The sequence below is a fragment of the Silurus meridionalis genome, chromosome 17 (genome assembly GCF_014805685.1).
Source record: "Silurus meridionalis isolate SWU-2019-XX chromosome 17, ASM1480568v1, whole genome shotgun sequence".
In the NCBI taxonomy this organism is placed as follows: Eukaryota; Metazoa; Chordata; class Actinopteri; order Siluriformes; family Siluridae; genus Silurus; species Silurus meridionalis.
In genome coordinates this window covers 13,208,992-13,234,659 of record NC_060900.1, presented here as the reverse complement: position 1 = coordinate 13,234,659, position 25,668 = coordinate 13,208,992, and the positions used below count along the sequence as shown (strand labels likewise).

The following is a 25,668-nucleotide window of genomic DNA, read 5'->3' as shown; positions in this document are numbered from 1 at the left end:
AGAGTATAGCCAATTCTCAGATCATCTATATGTTCAGAACCGTTCTCCTGAACACCTAAACAAAATTACTCACCATAATAGTGATTTGTGTCCAATACTAAAACTTAGAATATCTTTATACATATCATAATATAATCAAAAATACATAGTTATTTTCAAGATACTTGAATGGCCTCATGTTACACACGGGCATAAGAAATAGGCATGAAGTAAAGTACATCTATATATGTCTGTAGCATTTGGGGTTAGGATTTACATATAACTAAAATGTTAATATTGCTTTATTAAAGGTCTGTGAATATAATTAATAAAAAGTGTAGGGGGAAGAAATCAAACAGCAGCGGCGGCTTAAAAGTAGCCTCATTTTGTCGTCTTTATTCAAATGATGTTTACTTTGCATATATAAATTAATTAAAAAAAGTTTGATCATCAAGTTTACACCTGTAGCAGGTGTAATGATACTCCATATCCGATGGCAAAAACAGTAGATTCCATTTCTTGAAGATATGACATTTGACCTTCAATTTTTATAAATAGAATACATTAGGAGTAGTTTATAGATGCTTTTATTTTTATTTTTATTTGTGATCGATGTGTGGTGTTAATCATGGTTTCCTGCCCTTCTTGCGCAAGGACTGCCCTTCTCCGGAGAACGCAATGAAGCTAGTGGAAGGGTCATCCTGCACACAAAAGACAAAATCAATGACAGTGAAGCATCTTACTAATTAACAGAAGTATATCTGACTTAATATGTTACAAATTTCTAGAATTAGTCAACATTTAAAATTTAGAAATGTCTATGGTGTAGATCGAAGGTTCAGTAATAAGTGTAATCAAATGACTCGTGCAGTACCTCCTCAATTTTACGAGGCTGTGGTCTGGAGTTTCTGATGAAAGTGATCTTCCCAAGCTTGAAGTCGTAGTTTGGAAATCCTCTGTAGTCAGAAAGGTTTCATTAAAGTTGTAAGCCACTAGTTACAAGGATTGTTTGAGTAAAAGTAGTGCATCTTTACCTTTTGATGTCACCCGGAACCATCGGGAAAGGACTTGGCTCAATGCCTTTCTTCTTTCCATCAAGGCGATTCCCAGAGCCTGTAAAAGCCTAAAAAAATAAACATAGCAAAGAAAGTGTAATTCAGTGCTGTTTTCAATCAACTTTAATAACAACTGATTAAATTACATGAATGTTATCTATTAAGCATATTGGTAGTGCAGTGTTTTGCTCACTCTGAATCCAATATCCATCTCATAATTACTGGGGTCGGTCTCTTCATCCTACCAGACAAGGGAGGGGAAATAATTGTTATATACCTTTTTTGTATTCTATAATTTTACATATCAGGATTCAATAAAAAAACAAACTGGTCCATTTCAAGTCTTAGAATTAGGCAAATACAACCTCAGGTGTACATTACACGACATATTTACAAAAATAAAAGCAAAACAACTAAGTACACCTTTACTGATAGTCATATAGGAAACTATTGCTTTAAGTTATTGCTAAAAGTAGATCTTCAAACTAGTAAATATTGAGGTGTACATAGATTTTCACTCCAAGTTTCTTTCTTTTTTTATCTTTGATGATAGTGTTCATACCTAATTCTAAGACCTCATAAAAGCCAGATGATTTGTATTAAGGCCTGGTGCATAAGACCAAAAAATTTAATAAGGGTGTGCATGTATATATTTAAGACTTTTATTGTAATTAAATTAGCCATGAAAACATACTGCTGGTTCCTCGTGGTGCTGTGTGGGTCTTTCCGGCTCTTTATACCCAAGTGGAGCATCAAAGTCAACCTAAAAAAAAAACGAATGCACATGTTAATAAATATAATGCTGTGAAATGAAAAAGAACAAAAATTTATCAACATATCATAGCTGTTCTGTATTGCTATGATTGTCTTCATCAATAAACTAAACACAGCACTGCAGCAGCCTTACATTCATATCACATTCGATAATGGAGACAGCTTTGTCCGGTTTGGTTTCCATGACACGCAGCTCATAGATCTGAAATAGACAAAATTCACCTTTTCATATTTTGCATCTTTTGCTAAATTTGAGCAAAAACTGTCCAATAAAAGTTTTATTGATTCACCCACCTTTTCATTATAGTTGATGGCAATGACATCACCAGTAGTCAAGCAGGCAAAGTTTCTCAAAGCATTTTCCAGTCTAGAAAAAAGATTTTAAATAGTATTTTATTATAATTTGCTAATTCAATGTGATTTCCTTTACTACGGGGCAGACGCTAAAGTGCAAACAGTGCCAATAAATGCAGCTTACACAGCTTTGGGGTTTGTAATGTCCAAGAAGTCTGGGCTCTGAGGCTGAAATTTAGAGTATGTTGCTACCATGAGATTGACACTTTCAACCTGGACAAAACCTCCTTCTTCCAATAACAGGTTCTGCATCATCTGTGGAAAGACAATAGACAGTTAATTGCAATAGGTTGTCTTTATTTTAAAAAAAACATCAGTATTTAGAATAACTGATCGATTATTTCAATTTACTGATTATTTAAATGTCAGTCTCTTACCCAGTGAGGCAGGTAACAGATCCCCTCATCAGCAACAAATTCCAAAACCCCACAGTGTGTCATTCTGTCCGAGTTCTTATTGGTCAGTTTAAACAGCATAGGGTATGTGATATTAAGTCTGCCTGTTTTAAGACAAACAGAAAAAAGCTTCCATTAATGATGCATCAGATATTATTAACAAGTGATGTGATATTTATCATGAAGAAGAAATGCATACAAACATTGCAGAAAACAGATTTTATGGCACTCACAAGGGGAAAACATTTAGCAAAAATTATTATTATTTTTATTTTTTTTCAGATAGTCTAAAAATGCCTTTGAGGGTATTAAAAAAATAAAAAGCCATGGTGTACCAGGAGATCATTTAAAGCAGTTGTCCTTAACTACTGGGCCAGGGACCGGTACTGAGCCATGGATCGTTTTGTACCAGGCTGCACAAAAAGTATTAAAACTTTTTGATTATTAACTTATTTCCATTTTACTGACTTCTGAATATTTTGACAGATGGCTTCAGCTGCAGTTTTGTCTTATAATATATATATAAATGATAGTAATATAATAGCCATATTATAGTGGTTAGTTATGGTTAGTTAAAAATTGCTTTGCATGAAACTGGCCCTTAGTGCAATAAAATGTTGGAGGCTACTGATTTAAAAGATCAGTATGAATAACAGCAGATCATCATAAGTTGGAGAAACAAACAAAATAAATAAATAATAAAAATAAAAACATTATGTAAGGAGACTTTGTGGACATCCTATATTATAATTTATAAAGCTCTGTAAGCACAATGAGGAACACAGTAAGTAAGTAAGTAAGTAAGTAAGTAAGTAAGCAAAGCTGAGCAGTGTGTTTGTTTCCATTCAGGCTGCCATTAGGACTCAGATCCCATTAAGAGGAAGAATTATTAACAGTACAAAAGCACCAGAACTATAACACTATATACAGGGGTTGCATGAGCGGTTTACAAAAGGCATCAGACTTGCGTTTCTCCCCAAAAAGCTGGGACGTACACATACACGTATACATAATGTTTAAGAAAAGCATTCAATATATGTACTTACTTAGCTGATCCAGTGCAGATGGGGGCATGATAACTGAGAAGACAAAAAGAAGAGAGTGAGCATGTACTGTATCTACTGCAATACACAGATAAACAGATGCACCTTCTGACTCCTAAAAAAAGAATGCTAGGACCTGTACAACAATGTTCGTTAGTAGAAACTACTGAAACAAAAACGGTAATGCAAGGAGGATTGTCAGATACTTTTTCCGCCTTTCTCGACGTCTGATCGGTCGTTGGGGCCGGCCAGCATCGACACTGAGTAACAGCGGTACTGAGTGGAGAAGCGGTTGTGGAAAGCTCTCGGGAGTGGGTGATCAAACATGTTAAAAGAAAACTGTAAAGAGAAAAATCATAAGTGAATTATGCACAGTCACATCAGGCCTTTCTAATCACAATCAGTCGCCTTCTATTCAAAACTTAAGCTTACAAACTAAGAGTAGAAATATTATCTCCATCATATAACCAAACAGCATGAAACAGCCATAATAAAGCTCTGACAGTGACACTGCGGCTTTCCAAAAACATTGTGCTCGATGTTGTTAGCTACCGCCGCTTTGTTAAAACTAGATTTGTTTCAGTTTAGAAATGCCTTCATTTAACAGAATCTCAGATCCCTCACACACATCATTTTTACCCTGATTACCCACCATGATGTCGTGTTATTTCTATACAGTTTCCAATCCTTTATATATATATAAAAAAGAAAACACCAAAGCTATCTACGATTGTACAGGGAACTGCACAGTCAAGCCGGATATGACGCAGACCCACAACAAAACCCCAACCGCCCAATGAATTTACCGTTCAGGCATGCGGACAACCAATCACAGCAATAAAAGACTTTACGGAAGTGCTTTAAAGAAACTATCCGGGCTAAATAGGCAACAAAATACGTTTGTGCTCCTTCTTTATTTAGCGTTTTGTTTTTTGTTATCTAAATAATAAGTATATACATTTTTGTACAATGTCTGTCTCTATTTATAAAGCGCTCAGGTCAACGCTATTCAGCTGTTACTCTGATTCTATTGGACGATGCTCTAAGCCCCGCCCAGTCACTCACAAACGAATTTGGCGCCAGAGATTCAACACGGTGCTGAAGCGAAAAGTGTGTGTCACTTATTAATAGAGTAGTGAGGGAGCTGTTAGAGGTTTTTCCTCTTTTTTTGCGTGTTAAACGTTAATGCGAGTTGTTGAACATGTTTGTGACCGACATTAGAAAAGAGTTTTATGATGTTGTGGTTCATCAGGTGAGTGTATTATCGCTAAGTCATTAAAACAGCTGTGCTCGGAGCTCGCGCGCTCTGCTAACGCCTGCACTATGCTGCTCGGACTGGCGGACGCGTGTTTCAGTAGTTTTATTGATTTCGCTTTGCGTTTTTATTATTAACTATGTTGTCGTTTCCAGAGAGTGGCTCTGCTCGTGTCCGCGGACATCGACGCGCTGTGTGCCTGTAAAATCCTGCAGGTCGGCCATTCTACAGCACTTAGCACTGATCTGAACTCAGTTTAACTGCGTGTTTGAACTCTGACGGGTTTTTGTCTGTTCAGGCTTTGTTCCACTGCGACCAGGTGCAGTATACACTGGTTCCTGTGACAGGATGGCAAGAACTCGGTACAGCCTTTCTGGAACATAAGGAACAGGTACTGTGACCATTTTGTCTTTACTCTTTCATGTTCTTAGCTGATTCGTATTCCTGGGCAAAGCTCAGTTTTTTCTTCTAGATCAGATAGAGCACATTAGAACCGCATTTCACTTTAAACACTTGAATCCATAAAGAACAAACATCTTAAAATCAAGTGCATCCTGATTAAAGAGACAAAACTATAAAACATTTCAAGAAAGTAGACGATAACAACCATGATCTTAAATCCCACTTTGAGGCGACAACTTTTCACTCAGAACATTCAACACTTATGATCATTTTTATCTTGTTTGTTGAGGGTTGACGCTGTTAGACATCCTCGGTTTAAGTCGTTGCTATAGTAACAGCGCATTGCACTTGCATGGCCGGGTAAATCAATAAACTTGTACATCTCAAAAAGGATTTTTACCAGTGCACAGATAACATCAGATCAACTCGGCTTTAAATGAAAGACAGTTCCTCAACTTCCATACTGAATCCAGACTACAACATATACGATTCACACCTGCTTTCCATGCAACCACACAAAACAAGCATATCTATCAGACATATATAAATGGATTAAAAGCCTGTATGTAGTTTTTCAAAATGTGTTACGCAATATAACATTTGAATAAGTACGGAGTATTAAACTGAATAATTACTGTTACTGATTTTTGACACAGTCGAAACACTGTAAGCCTCTATTTCTGTATCTCTATTAACTGCTATTAAAATAGCTATTAAATCTTGTACGCCATTAAAAGAACAATAAACAAACACCATATCTGATTGTTTCTCTCAGTATTTGTTCGGTTATATAGTGAGTGAAAGGGAGTGAAGCCATAGACAGGCATGTTTCACTAATCCTTCTTTTAACCCCACAGTACCGGTATTTTGTGCTGATTAACTGTGGAGCAAATGTGGATTTGTTGGAGACACTGCAGCCTGAGGAAGATTCTGTGTTTTTTATCTGTGATACCCACAGGCCTGTTGATGTGGTGAATGTTTACAATGACACACAGGTAGGAATGCAGCATACCCACATTATAACTTACAGGATCCCCACAGACAATGATGTCATTTGTCTGTGAGCCTATCTTGCAGACAAATTATCTATCTATCCATCTATCTATCTATCCATCCATCCATCCATCCATCCATCCATCCATCCATCCATCCATCCAAGCTTTGAATGAAGCCTGGTTTATTTGCATGACAGCAATAATGCGTGACTGGATAGAAACTAATATTACAGTGAAGCTGTGGATGTGTAATCTCTTTTCTCATTCTGCTGTTTCAGATCAAACTGCTAATTAAACAAGATGATGATCTTGGTGTTCCCTCCTATGACGACATTTTCCGTGATGAAGAGGATGAAGACAGCGATGGAGGAGATTCTGGGAATGAGAGTGATGGTGGCTCGGAGCCATCTGGGAAACGGAGGCGTTTCGATGAGGTAAACTTTCTCCTTTCCACACTCATTTTTCAGGAACTTTGTTGTTTGTAATTGATTTTGTCTAATGTTCTAACATTTCTCAGGGGGCACTGGAAAGGAGAATTGAGCGACAGCGAGCAAGGAGAGAATGGGAGGCTCGGAGGTCAGGTTTTGTAAAGAATTGCTAGTTTCAGTGCCTTTAGCACACTCCAGTCAGTATACTGATCATGTAAATGCCTGTGTTTTTTTTCTCCCAGGAGGGATATCCTGTTTGATTATGAGCAATACGAGTACCATGGCACATCTGTAAGTATCAGCCTCTATGTTATGTGGTGTATTTATTCATGCTATTTGGCTACATTAATGATTTATTATTGATTGTGTTAGTATAACATCCTGTGAATTGCTGTTGTGTTGTGTGTTTTGTTTTATACAGGCTGCAATGGTTATGTTTGAGCTGGCCTGGGTTATGACCAAAGACACCAGAGACATGTTGTGGTGGGATTTATTTTTGAACAAATTGAATGCATGTATCTAATGTAGAGGTTTCTACATTTCAATAGTTTCAGCTATCTATAGAAATCCATCCCGATAGTTTTTCCGGGTTCGGTCTGTGGCTGGACAATATAAGAGTGGCCTCTACAGGCGAATAACTGACACCACATGCTTTTTTTTTATTGTCTTTTTTTTTTTTTTAATTATTATTATTATTAATATTATTATTCTTAATAGTGGATGTAAGGGTTTTATTTGGAGTGTTATTTTCCGTTTCCGTTTTAATGCATGTATTTTTTATTTACCTCAATATTTATTGTTATAATGAATATATTAATATTTATTCCATTTAGCACATTTTCATTATTCAGTTCTGTTTGTTTTTTAACTGTTGTGTTTTAAAGTTCAGTACTATTTGCATGGTGGTTTTATTTATTTATTTATTTATTTATTTTAACCAGTATCTATTTTAAAAAGATAGATAATCCAGTCGATTAATCGGTTATTGGCAATTACATTCAATCTAGCTATTGGTATCGGTAAATTTACCATCTGTCTACTTCGAATCTTATACATACATTGTTCTGGATATATATGTTTTTAATGTTCTTGACAGGTGGAGTATTATTGGTCTGACAGATCAGTGGGTTCATGAAAAAATTACACAGTAAGTGTAATTACTTTTGACCTTTTTATTAGTAGCTTTTTAAAATAAACATTTTTTTAGATTATTTGTGATGCTAATAATAAAATTCTACAATTTGCTTCCTATTCCAGCATCAAGTATGTAACGGATATTGCTACTCTGCAGAGGCACGTGTCTCGCCATAACCATCGCAATGAAGATGAAGAGAATTCTGTCTCTATCGACTGCATGAGGATCACTTTTGAATACGAGTATCCTGCCATATTTGTTTCTTAAAGAAAAGCAAGAATGCTTTCTTGTGTTAGTGAATGTAATTCTTTAACCTACTTTGTCAGCTTGCGCTTGGCTTTGTACCAGCACTGGTCACTGTATGAGAGCATCTGCAACTCCTGCTACACCTCCTGCAGTTTTAAACTGTGGTCAATCAATGGGCAGAAGAAACTACAGGAATTCCTGGCAGACATGGGGTGAGTCTTATTTACATTCTTCTTAAATTGTAAGTGCTAGGAACAGGCAGATTTGTGTGAATTTTTTTTTAAGCATTGTGAGACACCACAGTACTGTAACTATAATGCATGCAAATTGTTCATAATCTAAACCCATCAGCATTACACTTACAAGCCGAGCCATTATCTGGATGACTGTAAAATCATTTTAATTAGTGGATTAAAAGGCACTCTAAAGCTTTTCATATTCTAGTACATGTAGATATGTGAAAACACCAAACTGAACCGAGCAAAAATTATACCAATCAAATAAAGCCGGACACGTGCCTTTTTTTACATGCCGAACATAGTTAAAGTTCCCACAGGAATTTGTTTATTCTCCACCTTGCACATAAAATGCAGTGTCGTTGTTTTTTTTTTATTATTATTAAACTTGAAAACATGCACAACATTGCCAGAAGTATAAAAAATACTTTTTGTTGAATATGACATGAAATAAATAAAGGGTTAAGAAGTTACTTTGTCAAATTGTATACATTATAGTGAAGCAAAATTATTTTCTTTGAATCTCTCAGCTTGTTGGAAGGCAGTGAATGGACATAAAACAGCAGGAGCAGGCCATTGATATGCTACATTAGAAACTTTGTTTTCCCTGTAATGAATTTTGTTGGCCACTATTTGCTAGCCTTGGCAGTTCCAGACAAGTAAAACATGAAGTTTTTTTTTTTTGCTTAATCGCCTCGCTAATGAAATGCATTTGTGCATATTAGATTTTTTTTTGTGCACTTTATATTAATTTGGTTTGGAAAAAAACTTGAAAAATGCTGATTTATCATCTTGACTTTTATATCAAGCTTCATTTACATTAATGGTTTGTGATACTGAGCAGTTTTCCTATGTGAATAATCTTAATACACATAATCCAACTAACACCTGTTTATCGCCATGTCCTCTTAGACTTCCACTCAAACAGGTGCGACAAAAGTTTAATTCCATGGACATGTCAATCAAGGAGAACCTGCGTGAAGTTATCGAGGAGTCCTCCAATAAATTTGGGTAAGACGACACTTAATGTTAAAGATGTTGGTACATATTTTAGAATGATTGCCAAACCTTTTTTTGGCTCATACAATTTGTTTTTTGTGTGGATTTAAGGATGAAGGACATCCGCGTGCAGACGTTTGGTGTACACTTTGGCTTTAAGAATCGTTTCTTGGCGAGTGATGTGGTACATGCTGCTGTAGCATTGCTGGAGAATGTGGAGAAGGAGGAGACTCCTACGGACAACTTCATCAAAGCTCTGGATTGCCTCTCAAGGTGGGCTTAAACACAGCAACATGCATACAACAGTCTATTAGACCAGTGTAGCTTTATTTGCTTTGCTATGTGTGTTTGTTTAGGAGTAACATAGAAAGGCTGCATTTGGGGATTGATCTTGCTAAGAAAAAGTTAAAGGCTATTCAGCAGACCGTCGCCAGCTGCATCTGCACTAATCTCATTCTCTCACAAGGACCCTTTCTTTACTGCCATTTAATGGAGGTAGGAATAAAAGTCTACATGTGCAGAATTGTTTGTATAATTAGAATTTCTTGTATAATTTTTCTTTAAATATTTGTGGCTGATGTTAGAGTTATTTTATGTAGTGTTCTAATTTGTTGTAATAGAATTTTATGATGTGTCTTTTAGGGAACACCAGATGTAAAACTCTTTTCCAAGCCTTTGGCCCTGACTCTACTGTGCAAATATCTCCTCAAGGCTTTTATCTGCTCTGTAAGCACTATAGATATTTACATATACATTTTTTTTTTTTTTGCCTTAACAGCAAGCATTGGCCCTCATTTATCAAGCTGGCAATTTCTTTTAATTGTTCATATGAGCATTTATGTAAGAAATTTGATATAATTAATAATCTTGTAATTCTGGAAAAACTATCATCCATGCTAAATTTACACATAAACATTCAGATACCTTAAATAATCATTTGCAATCATTTCATATTAAATTCATATTAATTTAAACAGTAAAGCAAGCCACCCCAAAATTCATTCAGTACAACAAATTAGATCAGTCATTCATCTAAGATGTATTAAAAAGAAAATTTGGACTTCAAGAATTTAATGGTATTTTAATTCTTTTTTTTTTTTTTTTTTTTTTTTTTGGTCGTTTTGCAGTGGCATTATCATTTATGGCTTTGCAAAATTTTATTTGAGCCATCGCCAAGTGACAAAATGTGTTTTGCCACAAGCTGCAATTATTCATTTTCTTCCTGTTGTGCTATGTGACTTCTAACTTCTTATGACGCACACTTTTGCATTTGCAATATGATGTTGGGGTACATGAAATTTCCTTCTTTCAAATGAAAGAAAATAGTCATGTGCTTGATGTCATTGACTGCCTCAGTGTAGTGTATATTTTTCTGTTTTCCCATTCAATTGGCTCCAATTCTTACACTGTGGAATCATCATATTTGGCAGAAAGATCAATCAAAATAACTTCCACTGATTTTGCTGAGTAATTAATTAAGAATACGCACAACTGTACACAGAAAACATATAACCAATGAACTCTGAAATAATCAAAATCTGTAAAATGCTATAACATCTCTTCATGCCCACCGTGATTTTGCCATGAAAATAGCCACAGTTGCTGGCGTGGCATTAACTAACAATAAACAAACAAAGAGTACAAGGAAACTTTTCAGATTTACAGAACATTTATAAACATGGTACTGTATTTACACACAGCCTGATAAATGAGTTCCAGTGTTATTATTTAAACAATTCTTTAAATTTTACAAGCTCTACTGGTATTATTAGCTATATTATATAGCCATGATTTTTTTTCTCAGTTATTCTCTGCATTTTGTATTAATTGTTGGCAAATGTTTTTAAGGCACATTAAAGATTTTAAGACAAATTTCTTCCATAAAGAAATCTTAATAATAAAATAATAAAAGACTGGATTTACACCATTAGATATGAAGGGTGAAAGTTTTAATGTGCACTGTAACATATAACAGGGTTTCTGGTTAGTTACAGCATCTGCTAGACTAATCTTAAATATTTATCACAAGAATTTATTACAAAATTGTAATCTTTCATTAACCTTTTGCGTAAATGCATATTGATTGGTTACTGATTCAGTAAAGCTTTTTATTCCTCTCTGTGTGTTAGACCCGGAATAAACGCTGCAAGATTTTGCCACTCATTATGGCTGCTCCTATGGATGTGGAGAAGGGCACGGTTATCGTCTTAGGAATTCCACCAGAGTCTGACACTTCTAACAAGAAAAAGTAAGTAGATTAAGGGGCTCCCAGTCTTACCCTGGTTCTTCTCAGGGCTACTTGTCACATTCGATCAAGCCATATTTAAATAAAGGGTGTATTTCACTTTCTTTGATATGCAGCACTAATATAGGGATTCAACAATAGAAACAAATTTCCACAGCTACTAATCAAATTAGCATTGTGACTTATTGTTTGCTTGGATACTGTTGTAGACCTTTATTATGTACTATTAACTGGTTTTCCTATAGCAGTTAGTGTTTCAATTTTAAGAACCACTCGTGGCTGTAAGAAAGACTTTTGAATGTAATGATTGAGTTATGAATAGAGATGTAGCTCATGACATGACTAAAAGCTTCCTCATAAAACAATAGCAGAAATAAGCACATTGTTCCTTAGCAATTAGCGATTTCATGCACAGTAGCAATAAACATTTTACATCTTTACTTGAAAACCCGATGGACATGGATGATTTGTGTTTTGAAGTAATGTTTAGTGAATGTTTTGTCCAGCCTGCAGACGAGTGTGTGAATAAGACTATTTAAGCTGCCTCGGCTTCTGCACATGTGCAAATCAGGCTCCTCTTCTGTGTCTGGCCATATCACACGACCTTAGCGTAGTTCATGTTCCTGTAACACCACACCTGTTGTTTTATTTTTTATGTATTGTTTAAAACTAAATGTAATCAAAGAAAGCAACACACCCTTTTAAACTAACTTAATGTTTTATGGCAAAGTTCATGCTCTTCCTTTCCACTGGTCTGTTAAGCAAATGCAACAAGCACTCCCATTGTTTTTTAGTTATGTGGGGTGCACTCATTTCTGACAATACATGACAATAAATGGTACAGTAGTTTTAAATGTAAATCTAGAATTTTAAAAAGTAATGGTTGAAGCAGTCACAGAAAATTCATAATCTGTATTTAGCAACAAAAGATCGTGTGTGTGTGTGTTTGAAGTACTTTAAAATAATTTGTTTCTTTAATTTGTGTGTTTGAGGTACTTTAAAATAAATGTTTATTGTTGTTTTTGTCTTTTCTTCTTCTCCACAGTTTTTTTGGCAGGGCTTTTGAGAAAGCAGCTGAAAGTACAACCTCCAGGACACTGCACGATCACTTTGACACTTCAAGTGGGTAACTGATGTAGCCAAACGGACATCCTATTTTTAGTGACTGACTTTGAATTTGCCACCAGGTGGCAGACCTACTTTCCTTTTGAACTATTCTTGGCCATTCCTACAGATGGGCAATGCAGGTCAAATTTCCTGTAACTAGAACTCCAATAGATACATTATTTATCCCTGCACAGGCCTATCACAGGTTTCAAACATTTCCACATATTTTCCATCTGAGTTGCTCATGCACAGATATCTCAGACTTCTGATTAAAGCTATTTATATACAGTAACTTTTTTCCAGATTGTTTTTGCAATGAAATAATTAACCTTCTAACTCTTTCTTATCCCTTTAGTTATTGAACTGAAGATGGAAGACAAAGGAAAATTTCTTGATGCCCTCATTACCCTGCTGTCCTAATGCCTCATGACATGCTTTAAGCCTCCTCCAAATCTCACACAAAAAGAACATTCAGAACTCTGTTATTCTCCAATCTTCTCTCCTTAATTGGTTTGTTGCTGAAATATTTGCTTTGTCTGTGAATGGAATTTTGCATTGCTTGAGAGCAAATATGAGATTTCACATGCTCCCTATCAGTTGGGTGTCAGATCTGTGTTTAACTTCCCACATGAAGACCTTGACAAGTAGCAGTCAAACTGTACTACAGGTCTCTGTCGTCTAATACAAATCGTACATATCTTCTAAGCTCTTGTTAGATCGTGTATGTGTATAATACTGTACATTTATTTGGATTTTGTTGTAGTTTTAATGTTGTGTTTTTTTTATGGGAAATTCAATATAAAAATCATGTCTCAATAATAAATGATGTTTTATTAACTTATGAAAAAGATATGTGAGTATCTATCTGTCTGTCTATCTATCTGTATTTATGTATGTTGTGTGAAATGGCCATAGAGAGAAAAATGCAGGGCCTCACTGTTTATTAATCTTGCTGTGCTTCAAAACATGCCATTTAACACTGGAACAGCCAAAAGAATAACCAGAAATCAAGCACAATTTATATTGTGATTCTGAGGTGAAGCGTTTATGCTAAACCAGTCCCAATAATTAAACTGGGACGTGTGTTTTGTGTTTCCTTTGGCAGTTTTACACTGAATTTTTTTTACAATTATTCTACCCTTTTTATCCTAAAAATATCATACATTTTATCCTAAAATATAATCATTAAAAGAGAGTTTGGCATATATAAAAAAAAAATATTGCTAATATGCAATACATAAAGGGTCTAAAAATATGCTAGGTTAGAACTGGCAAAACAAGTGTGTGTGTGTGTGTGTGTGTGTGTGTGTGTGTGTGTGTGTGTGTGTGTGTGTGTGTGTGTGTATTTAACATATATCCTACTGAATACATTCTCATGTTTGTGTTTGAATGTGATAAGTTTTGTCTTCCTTTATGAGTAAACAAACTTTGGCAAAACTTAACATCAAATTATCTTGATATACCAACACAGATGAAAGCACCCGTACCCACCCTACTAATGACTGGTTAGAGGTGCATATTATGGGTTATTATCTTTGAGCCAAATCACTATTTTCTTAATTCTACAGGTGGACAGAGTTTGTGATCCTATTCTCAGCACCTGCATATGAATGTCAGTCGATCTCCCAGAACATTTGCTATTCCCAAAATTCTCATTAATCACTAAATTCAAAAATTCTGCATTCTCCCAATGCTGGTCCTGTAAATATCTGATAAAGTTAGTTCGGTTTTCTCATTGACAATTCACACACAAGCCCATAAAATCAGTTTGGCTTAGTTATTTCTTTTTTGGATTAGCATTGATATAATTGAGGCACATTTGATGAAGACCAAGACGTTGTTGATATCCAAGGTACTGATGTCACACTGAATACAGAGTGTAGCTGAGGACAGCTAACTTGACTAAGCATCAAGGACTCTGTTAGTCAGGCAGGCACTTTGCTCCTCCTTCCTTCTCATTCCAACCAGAGCAAAGCGCAGTGACCCAACACCTCTGCTGTTGCTGTCAAGCAACTGGAATTACAGTAGCACTCTCAGCTATACTAGCAGCAGCCAAGTGAGACATCATAAGTGCTGCATGTAGTAAGATGAATTTTTTTTCCTGCTGGTATGTCACGCTATTCTAGCTGGGTCAGACAGCCTGGGCATCCATAGTCTGTAAACTTGTAGCATTCCAAGCATGCATCTTCAGTCTCAATGATGTGTGTATACCCTTGTGATTGTTGACAGTTTCTCATTCCATTGCCACTCTCTTTGCCATCTACTCCCCTTTATATTGATAGAAACTGTAGAATTTATCTGGTTGTTTCTCTCCAAATGACAGTTTGTTCAGCCCAGTTTTGTCTTTCATGTTTCCCAATATAGAGCTAACCTAATGTGTTTGCACCTCTTCACTTCTCTGGGGTGTTTCCTTTTAAGCAGTTTGCACTTTTGAGAAATGGCAGATACTCTGTGTACTTCATTATGTACAGCTATGCGCTTTACTTCACAGAAGGCAGTGACAGTGCTGTGGCAAATATGTTCAATAGAGTCCTATGTGACCTTTTCAGAATCAGTATCAGAATCAGGTTTATTGGCCAGGTATGTTAACACACACAAGGAATTTGCTTTCAGCTGCTGGTGACTCTCAAAAGTACATATACCACCACCATACATTTATCTTATAAACAAGACTATACAAGACAATACAGATTAAATAAGAACACAATATACAGATTATATGACAAATCAGCAATGTACATAACGTGAAAGTTAATGGAAGTGCAAATAGCAATAGTGTGCATCACAAAATTAAGAAGTTACTTTAGGACCTTTGTACAATATACAGCAGCAGTAGTGTGTAAAATATATGGGGATGAGGTGATGAGTGACTGTTCCTACAATGCATTGCTTGTAGATATGAAGCAGGGCATATAATTAAGGTCAGTTGTCAGTTGTTAATGAGGATGTTTGCCTGAGAAAAGAAACTGTTCCTGTGCTTGGCAGTTTTGCTAAACAAAGTTCTGTAGTATCTTTTGAATATTTGAATAGGTTCCAGTCCCAGAGGAGTTGCCTTGTGTTTTCCCAACTCAAACAGGAGCTTTCCTGCTGGCAGGTGGCCTTTGTGGGTTTACACATTAGACTCTGGTGCCCTGCATACAGATATTTTGGCTATGGGTCATTACGTTTGAGCAGCATTGCCAAAACCTAATCTGGTGGCCAGAATTAGACAGGGACACCAGGCTCCAATACCCCTACCAACACTGGCCTGGCCATCTTAGCCAAAGGAGCATCAACACTTTTTGGTGTTTACCTACTGCCTACACCGAACATAGCCTTAGCTCACCACAATCGACTTTGTGATGTCCCAGATAATTGCTGACTTCCTGGACTCTCTTTTCTCATGCTGGGTTCTCACAAGGATCATCACAATTTACAATGGCCATCAACTGATATCTGTATATATTATGCCTTCTGTGCAATAAAGTGTACTTTTTTTTCAATAGCCTTCAGGACAACACTTTGATCAAGTCAAATTGGAATTGAGGTGAACCCATATAAAGGGTGCAAATTCAAATAAGCTACTGTATGAAGCATATAAACCAGTTTATAATTCAATTTAAATTACTTGTCCTAAACTTTCCTTTCACTTTCTCCTTGGATGCATGAGTTTGAATCCCACTGCAAACAATAAGTGGAAGAAGTGTGTGCAAGGTTTCACAAGATGAAAGCACAATCTCTTGAGACTCGACAATGACAAATGACCATTTAGATCTGTATGAATAGGGAGTCATGTAATAATGTTCAAAATATTTGCCTTTTACAATTACTCATGAGATTTGGTTCGGGTGAGGCCTTTTAACTATTCTTTTCTTCTTCAGAAAATTACATTTTAAAATAAAATTAACTGATTCTATTAAATTATGAGAGCAGCCACTTAAAAACAACCATATAATCTTTAAGATTTAGGTACAATATATCACAAAATAATTGCAAGCATTAAATTAAGTATGTATATTTTGCAAGTCAACAATACTAAACATAATGTAAAACAGAATAATGTTTTTTTATTGGCTTTCGCAAATGATTTGCCCATTCTCTTTATTATTAACAGCAGCCAGCCTTCCTCTAAGCAGTGTTTAGACTTTTCCTTCTCCCACTGATAAATAATAAGGATGGGCAAACCATATAAAACAATAATTATGTCACATTTAAAACTGCAAACTTTTGTCAGTGACCTGATATGCTAATAAATAAAAAATTGTAAAACTGAATGCACTGTCCTAAGAATATGCAATGCACATTGAAATATTACAGATCAGTGACACATTCTGACTTCAGTACTGACACCTTAAATGGTGTTATATTCCCACATGTTGAATCCAAACCTTGTCAGACATTAGAATATATGCATATGCCTTTGTTAATAACATTATTTTATGAATCTGCGATGTCTTTTGCGATATAGCATTGTCCCAACACATACCTTTCCTTCTCCAAACACCTCAACACATATTGATTTATTTTTTGACCCTCCTCATTGATTTCCTTCCTGTTTCCTGGCCTGCTGATCGCTAAGCAGGAAGTGTCATTACTCTCCTACACTGTGACACATCTGTGCATCACACACAAACACACACGTACATTGGACAAAAGACCTGTTGTATATGCTTAGTATTACTCATAATAATATTACTCAGATATGTCATACACTTTTACACACTTTGTTCACTTTTACATACTGACACTGCACACCTAGACGAGCAACTCATCTGTGTGAAAGGAATTATCGAGCGTAGCTCCAGGTGGAATTTTGCAAAATAAGGACTTTTTAATTAAATTGCTATGTTATTAAATGTTCAATACCATCTACAACAAGACTACTGTTGTATTTACACCATTTTTTATACAGTTTTATACAGTCAGTGGTGTAAACCAAATAACTTGTAGTGTCATAATGTGAGCGCTTAACAGGCGCATTTAAAATGGAAATAGAAATAACAATGTTCAGTACCCAGATTTTTCAGCTACTTGGGGACAATGTCCAGAAAGTGACAATGTGTGTGGTTTGAGGGGTGAGAGGTAATCTGTGCAGTCCTATTGCCGTGGCGATGATTTGGGGACGAGATAACAAACACCCAACTGTGGGAAGAAGGAAATGACTTCTAACCCATGAAGGATAAAGGCAACAGCAGGTGTTATGAGAAAGTACCACAATGAAAACAGAGAATGTGTGTGTGTGGGAGTATAGCCACCTCAACAATTTTGTGTGTTTGTATTGCAACAGTCTGGATGTTGTTCATTAGTTTTGCATTCTACAAAATTGCATTCTTAGCCACAATTAACTTTTACCCAATAACTATGTCTGTGACTTTTGGTCAGATTTTACCCTAAAACATATTCTGCTACAATATATATCTACTATTAGTGCAACTAAAGAGAAATAGTTTGTAGATCAAATAGTGGTGGGTCCTGGGGGTGCAACTGATTCTGGTGTGTCCAAGTAATCCTGTATTTCCAGTGCATGATCCCCCAGTGGTGAACAGTAACACAATAAATGTAATTTGTTACTGCACTTAAGTAGCTTATTTGCGTATCTGTACTTTACTGAAGTATTTCCATTTAGGGAGATTTTAACTTTAACTTTACTACATCTACATACAAAAGTATCTTACTTTTACTCAACTAAATTTTGCGAAATCAGTCGTTTCTCTTTATTTATGAGTGGATACAAACTTAACTGGTCAAGCATGCAGCAAGCTACCAGGGTAGAGCACTCTCTGTTTTGAACTTGTTTTGATTGCTGCTTGGTGGTATCTATTTAGCACAAACATACAGTTCAGCATCAGTTCAACACAAGTAGAACATTTTGAGGAAAACAAATGATGAAAGAGACTCTAACTTGCTACAGCACCTGTGGCCTTATTTGCAGTTTTTTTAAGTAGTTAAAAATAAGGTTTTGGGCTCATGAAAAATTGTAATCAATATCAATCAGTGTTTGACTCTTTAATATCATTTTATTAATAGACTGGAGTGATAAGAGTAACATTAGAGTCTTTTCACGTAAACTGAGTTGATTAAGAGAGTCTTGTGATAAAGGACATTATAAATCATAGAACTTTGAATACTTCAGTACATTTGAAGGCAAATACATTTGTACTGTTACTGGAGTAATATATTACCTATCGATATCAACTTTAACTGAAGTACATGAATTGTGTACTTTATCCACCACTGGTAATGCCATGGTACAAATATTATTAGTAGATAAATCAACAGACAAAAATACCTTTTAAAAAATTAACAAATTTGATTTTGGGTCACGGGAAAAGAATTGCTTGCTGGCTGTAAATGACTGCCTTCACTGGTTCAGTTTGGGTAAGATATTTAATTCTATAACTAAACACTAACATCCAGGGCACTCTTGGTAGGTAGACTAAAGACTTGTTCAGGTTGTGGTTTAAATATACAGTAATTATGTATTTGAATTAAAATCTATTTTCAGATTTTATACATATTCGCCACAAAAGTTCCCATGTTCTTGCATGTTTTTTTTTCTTTCTAGAAAGTGCAATACTTGTATAGTACTTCCAATTGTACACTCTCACTTTGGACAAATAGAAAAAAGAAATAGATCGCACTGCTCTTTACTCTGACCCTAACGGACGTACGCACATCTCCTCCCACATCTTTTTCCTCCCCCACTGTCTATATCTGTTCTTCACCCTTTTTCTCTGTCTCTGTCTCTCTCTCTCCCCCTGTGTTTTGGAATGTGAGCCGTCGGGGTCCTCATTGTCTTTGTCCGTATGACCACATTGCCAGGAATTGTCACCAGGCAACATCTACAGGCTCTTTGTGGTTGCCATGGCAAAGGTTCTTTAATGACGTTGTGCCTGCCTCTGTATGCCTCACTGTTCACTGTGGAATGAGGGTCCTTAAAAAAAAGCACTCATCCCCTCCCCCGTACTCCACCCAATCTAACACACACACACACACACACACACACACACACACACACACACACACACCCTATACTGCCTCATAACTTCGTCTGCTGCAGCTCCAGCATGACTGGAACTAACATTTGCACAATAGAGTCTGAAAACACTCCTCCATGTCTGGAGTATTCAGATAGGCTTAATTGGGCCAAAAACTACAGTAGAGAAGTGGGGTGATGTAAGCACTGTCAACACCGACATAAAATACATGTGCTTCACCCAGGAGGGCATCTCTCTCTTTTTATTGGATGTGTTCACCATTGCTGTTCTGCTTTACACCTTTTTTTCTTTGTATTTATACAAATTTATAATGAATAAGAAAATTATGCTTCACTAATACAAATGAATGGAGCATAATAAGCACCAATTAAATATTTAGTAGATTGATTTTCTGGTGCTTGGTGTCAAGTATCATCATCCAGAGTGCCGTTTAGAAAGGTTGTGGGTCAGGTGTATGACGGTGTATGTGCTTTTGTCCAGCAATGTACAGCAACTCCAGCAATGTACAGGTTTGTGGAAAATGGGAGGAGGAGCACCAATAATCCTCTCAGCAGTCCAGACTGTAATCTTCTGTAGTAAACGTGCACAAGTCAAGCTCAATGATGGCTGCATCATATCAGAACTCAAAGTGCAGGAGGAACTTCCTCAGCTGGCGAAGGAATCCCCTCTGAGCCTTCTTAAAAAATAGTCCGAGTGTCTCCTACTTCAGGTGCTTAGAGATGGAAGATCCCTGGAACCTGAGTGCTGTTCCGGATAGTGAGGGTTGAAAGTGCAAAGGAATACCTCTTAAAGTCCAATATCATCTTCACTGTTTTGAGGATATTTAGCGCAATGTTAAGACTGCACTGCACCCACTGTTTAACCTCCTGCCTGTATGCAGATTTGAATGAGGCACATGTTTGTGGTGTCGTCTACAATATTCAGAAGCTTGACCGAGGGGTCCTTAGCTGTGCAGTCTTTGGTGTACACTTTTCATTGTTTGCATAACGATGTTAATTGCTTATTTAGTTTTTTAGCCCTGATCTGATTTAACACTATTTTCTCATTTCCTAAAACGTTTGCCTGTAGCCTTGCTTTAATTCACTGTGTTTAATTTAATTCAATTTATTTGTATTTGCATCAAGCTTTTAACAATGTACATTGTCCCAAAGAAGCTTTACATAAATAAATAGATTGGAAATATGTTTTACATACATTTTTCATATATTTTTTTCCTATATGTTTATCTCTAACAAGCAAGCCAGTTGCTGAAGTGACAAAGAAAAACTCCAACAGATGTTATGAGGAACATATTTTGGGAGCCACCAGACTGAAAAGGGAACCCATCTTCATCCAGGTGACATTGAATTTCACCAATTACAGTTTTATCCTTGTTGAGGTTTTAAGCTGTTCACTGATGGGCACTGATAGGCAAAACTGTTAATGGCAATTGCAGTACTCAACCTTTGTAGCAGAATGTTTATAATAATTACAGTTTGAATCCATCTCAAGGGTTTTGAGATTAACTCTCCAATGTAACTTCATGGATCTTTAGACTGTTCATCTGGAACCGCTGCTCTGAGTCAAAGAGAAGCCCATCCAGAGGTAGGGCTTCAGGATGAATCAAGCAGTGTTTATGCAAGTATATCTAATAAAATACAAATTATATATTTATATATCATATATTTATTTAAAATTTATATGGATTTATACCATGGAATACTTCATTCTGATTGGATAGAATATAATTTTGGACAGTTTAATCACTGTTCTTAATAAATTTGTTGTCTTATAAACAAGTGTAAGCACAGTCGCGTACTGCCACAGTTGCAGACAGAGAAGGGTAGCAATAGTAAACTTTTACTAATAACCTTACTGAGCTACATGGATCATTTATCAGTCTGCTACATTGACTCAGGACTACAGTTTGCTTCTGATCACCATCATTGTGTTCCGCAACATCGTGTATTTGCAATAAATGGACATTTGGTGCAACCCAGATGAGGATGTGTTCCCTCTTCAGTCTGGTTCCTTTCAAGGTTTTTTCCTTATGCCGTCTCGGGGAGTTTTTCTTTGCCACAGTCGCCACCGGCTCGCTCACCAGGGACAAACTCACTTATAAAGAACAACTTGTTCATTTTATCACCACATTATCTGTGTAAAGCTGCTTTGAGACAATGCTAATTGTTAAAAGCGCTTTACAAATAAAAATTTATTGAATTGAATTTAAGATAATATGGCAATTTTGATAAAGGCACAATATGAATGTAGAGAATAAATGTAAAAAATAAGCAAAAAGATATTATTAGGAGACTTCATTATTAATAGTAGAGAAGCGGCAAAATAATCACACACACAAATCTCTGTTTTTCCTCTTTCTTTTTAGCTGTTAATTAAAATTAATTCAAATAAATCTAATATTCTCACACTACTTTATCTCTGTGTATGATATAAAATAAGCATAATTCACAAATGAATATTGAGCATTGTCTTTTCTGCATTAATGAGTTTAACAGCTTTAACTGAGAAATGCTGGCATTAAAATCATGAAGTGAAATTTACATGAGGACCTTCTTTGAGTTCTGTGGGTGATTTATAGTCCTATTTTAAGAATATAGGGTAAATTAGAATATAAATTGGCTGTGCGGTGACTCTGTAGCCTTTAAGCATGCAGACAAATAGTCTATATGTGTGTGCGTGTGTGCGTGTGTGTGCATGTGTGTGTGTGTGTGTGTGTGTGTGTGTGTGTGTGTGTGTGTGTGTGTAGAGTTGGTTCTGGAAGCAATAGAGCTGTCTAAAAATGTAAAAGAAGTTTCCAGAAACACTTCATAAGTAGAACAAGTTTTAAAAACTTTAGAAACATTTCTCAGGTTTGTTGGACGCCATTACAAGCAAAATAAATGATCAGGGTTCCATTATGATAAAAAGTGTTTATTAAAAACATTACAGTTCAAAACTTACTTTTAACACATAACTATGACAGTTTTAAAAACAAACCGTTGACTATTGAGGATGAAATTTGGCATCGTTTGTCTTATTTGTTAAAGATGCAAATTAAATAAGGTGCTCAATAAAGCACAAACCAAATATGTCCTAAGCACTGTTTTCATAATGCATGGCACATTGTTCTGGCCTGTCCTTTAGAGCACCTGCTCCTTTAACTAGACAGCTATTGTTTTAAAAAAGAAATCTACATCAGATTCACAATTAGGCAGTCTAGCGTTCCATGTGAGGAAAATGTCTCTGCTTTGAAACTACTGTATATAGAGCTTTCAACCAACCCATCATGATCATGATCATGTTTTGTTAAAGTTTTGGCAAACATTCGTGGTCAAAACAGTAAAAACTTTTATTTAAAAAATGTTCATTTAGGTTGAAATTAAGGTGTAACCCCTTCAAAATGCATAGCCTGTATGTTTAAAACAGGAAATATCAAAAATTCAGTAAGAGTCCATGACCTGAGGGAAAAACAGGTCATTTACATTTAGGTTTAGACAGAAACATCTACATGTGCAAAAACACACAGGATACAAACTGACACCGCTTCATCCAACACGCCAACATGCGCTCTTTAGTACAGGGGGAAAATATCTCAATAGAGAATCATATATAAGCCTGAGATCATTTGACACTTTTGGGAAACGCTTGTCCATGTCTCTCTTCTTCTGCCATATCTTAATTACCAGAAATACATGGCACTATATTTTGAATGATTTTGTAAGGTTTTTTCTTTTTTGTTGTTGTTGTTTAGAAATAGGAAAGAGCTCCTCGAGGATTCTTTGGATGGTTGAGGGTTCGAGTTTTCTTGACGTAGAACTTTGGAAGTGAACTCCTCTGTAGGGTTTTTACGCAGAACCTTCAAAACCGAAAAAAACCAGGGTGCTGAATGAAAACTTTTATTCTTAATGGTATAGTGAGTGTTTATGCGCAAATCATAAGTTGCGAGGCTTGTTGGTTATGCAGTCCGCCGTACCCATGGCTTTGCGCGTTAGCCGACGTGTAGATTTCACACGTAGTTCCTCTTGTCGTAGTCTCCATTGGTCGTGGCTCTTTTTGTGGGTGCGTAGTTTACCGAGTAACCCGCACTGGCGGATGACGGCGGAGGACACGAGCAGCAGAGCACAGAGCCGCCCAGCAGCAGGAGAGCCGCGGCCGCCCAGCCGATGTAGAGCGCGGCGCCCATCTCGCGCTTTTGCGCCGGGGGCACGTTGGGGTTGTAAAAATCGGAGATGATTTTATTGGCCATCCAGCAGAGGGGCACGAGCACGAGCACGGCGCTGACGATGTACAGCGCACCCCCGAAGTTCACTACTCTCACCTTGACGAGCTCGGCGCGGATGCAGTTGGTGCACTGCGCTCCGGCGATCACGGCGAGCAGCGCCAGCACGCTTAGCACGGACGAGACCACGGTAAGCGCGCGCGCCACCTGGAGATCGCTGCTCAGCGCCAGTATCGAGTCGTGCACCTTACACTGCATCTGGCCCGTGCTCTGCACAGCGCAAGACATCCACAGCCCGTCCCAGATGGTCTGCGACACCACGATGTTGGCCTCGATATGCGCCGCTACCTTCCACGTGGGCAAACCGCATGCGGTCATCTCCAACAGCGTGCCGAACACAGCTAGCGTCAGGCCGAGCAGCTCCAGACCCGCCGATGCCATGCTTTCTTACAATGTTGTCCTTATTAGTACCCTTCGTGTCCGATAAATAGTCCGCTTCTTAAAGAGCGGAACAGATGGTCCACTTTTAGGTTATTATTTAAAAAAAAAACACTCAAAAAAACTTCTTTTAAACAAACACCATCGCGCGCTGTATGGCGCTCTGTATAACGGTCTTTGCGCGGATGAGAGTGAGGAGCGGAGAAGAACAGCTGCGCACAAGAAGGGGGTGAGAGCTCTTCACAAGAAGGGGGTAAAGGAGCCTGCAAGCCGGTTCAATGAGAAAAGCGAAACTTTTGTCCAATCACACGCCGCCGCATCTACTCGTGGCCAATAGAAAACTGGGGAAGCTGTGCAGAAAGACAATCAGATGGGAGGAAGGGAAGAAACGAACCAACTGTTGTGAGAAAGACTCTAGCACGTTACGTTTCGGACAGAGAGTTAGAGAAGAGGAGGAGAACAAAAAGAGCTCCATACACACAATCACACAATATGGTGTAGAAAACGTGAATCCTGTCATTCACTTTTAATAAAAGTTGTTAGGATACAACACACGCAAGTAACATTAGACTTTCATGCATTGTAGCCCTAATAACTGTTTTCATCACGCAGTCTCGACACAGACTAATTACAGCTTCCATTAACTCATAGAAAACACAGGTCTGCCATATGAAAGCATCATAGCATGAAGCCACTTTTACACGTTTCTTTTTAAAATCTATAATTAATGTTTTATTTCTCCAATATAATGCTGCATTATTTTACAGTTTAAAACGTCATTATATTAATTCATTATTTCAATAGCCTATAGGTGAAAGCATCAACTCTACTAAAAAGTAAACAAAATACTGATTTATTTTGTAGTGATAATGTGTCCCCAGTTTTGTCATCACATTACCATTAAAACATTCAAGTTTTGATGAATTACTAATAATCTCCTTTTTTTCCCAGTTTATTTTTGATTTTGGACAGTCAAGGTGAAACACGTTAATTTAACCCTGAAGTGTTATGATTTACACCTATGCATGGTCAAAAATGAAAACTGCAACAAGCAATAACCCATTTGGGGAAAATTATGCTGCCTCATATTTACCCCATGAACACTTCCACCGGAGGAGCAACAGGACATTTAATGACATGGATGATAGTTTTGGAAACTGCCAGACACTGTGTGAAAGAAGGTAAACTATATGCCTAAAACTATATGCCTTAAACAAATTTTTATTATAAAATATAATTTCAAATATTGGCAGAGGGAAAGAGGGTTTATGTAGTGGATAATTGTTATTGGTGTCTTGAAATGGGAATGCACCATGGTGAGCTCATTTCGCATGCAAAAGGGCTGAGATTAAGGAAGAAATTCAACCTCTGTTAATGGTTGACTTCTTTGAGCTAATTTTGTGTCTA

General features: G+C 36.8%; 3 protein-coding genes across 5 annotated transcripts; 1 reads left to right on the top strand and 2 right to left on the bottom strand.

The window, feature by feature from the left end:
* Window positions 1-348: 348 nt before the first annotated feature.
* On the bottom strand, window positions 349-5,553 carry ufd1l (ubiquitin recognition factor in ER associated degradation 1). 3 transcript variants are annotated; one of them, XM_046870867.1, is made up of 12 exons: window positions 5,463-5,553; window positions 3,807-3,939; window positions 3,604-3,636; window positions 2,540-2,661; window positions 2,287-2,417; window positions 2,103-2,175; window positions 1,942-2,010; window positions 1,729-1,797; window positions 1,228-1,275; window positions 1,014-1,102; window positions 854-935; window positions 349-680 (listed from the first exon to the last, which is right to left on the bottom strand). In XM_046870867.1, the coding sequence occupies exons 1-12, from the start codon at window positions 5,463-5,465 to the stop codon at window positions 606-608; spliced, it is 927 nt and encodes a 308-aa protein (XP_046726823.1). In that variant the 5' UTR covers window positions 5,466-5,553; the 3' UTR covers window positions 349-605. The 3 variants fall into 3 exon arrangements, with proteins under 3 accessions (XP_046726823.1, XP_046726824.1, XP_046726822.1); XM_046870868.1 differs by lacking the exon at window positions 5,463-5,553 and adding an exon at window positions 4,407-4,542; XM_046870866.1 differs by lacking the exon at window positions 5,463-5,553 and adding an exon at window positions 4,253-4,374.
* cdc45 (CDC45 cell division cycle 45 homolog (S. cerevisiae)) lies at window positions 4,657-13,474 on the top strand. Its single transcript, XM_046870864.1, has 18 exons — window positions 4,657-4,852; window positions 5,011-5,070; window positions 5,154-5,246; window positions 6,115-6,252; window positions 6,531-6,686; window positions 6,770-6,828; window positions 6,923-6,971; window positions 7,102-7,163; window positions 7,777-7,827; window positions 7,938-8,057; window positions 8,142-8,273; window positions 9,210-9,308; window positions 9,408-9,569; window positions 9,653-9,791; window positions 9,939-10,022; window positions 11,426-11,544; window positions 12,587-12,663; window positions 13,004-13,474. Exons 1-18 carry the CDS (start codon window positions 4,802-4,804, stop codon window positions 13,066-13,068), a joined length of 1,716 nt encoding a protein of 571 aa, XP_046726820.1. The 5' UTR covers window positions 4,657-4,801; the 3' UTR covers window positions 13,069-13,474.
* A 9,045-nt stretch (window positions 13,475-22,519) lies between these two features.
* On the bottom strand, window positions 22,520-24,514 carry cldn5a (claudin 5a). The gene has a single exon (XM_046870870.1). It carries the CDS (start codon window positions 24,262-24,264, stop codon window positions 23,611-23,613), a length of 654 nt encoding a protein of 217 aa, XP_046726826.1. The 5' UTR covers window positions 24,265-24,514; the 3' UTR covers window positions 22,520-23,610.
* Window positions 24,515-25,668: the final 1,154 nt, after the last annotated feature.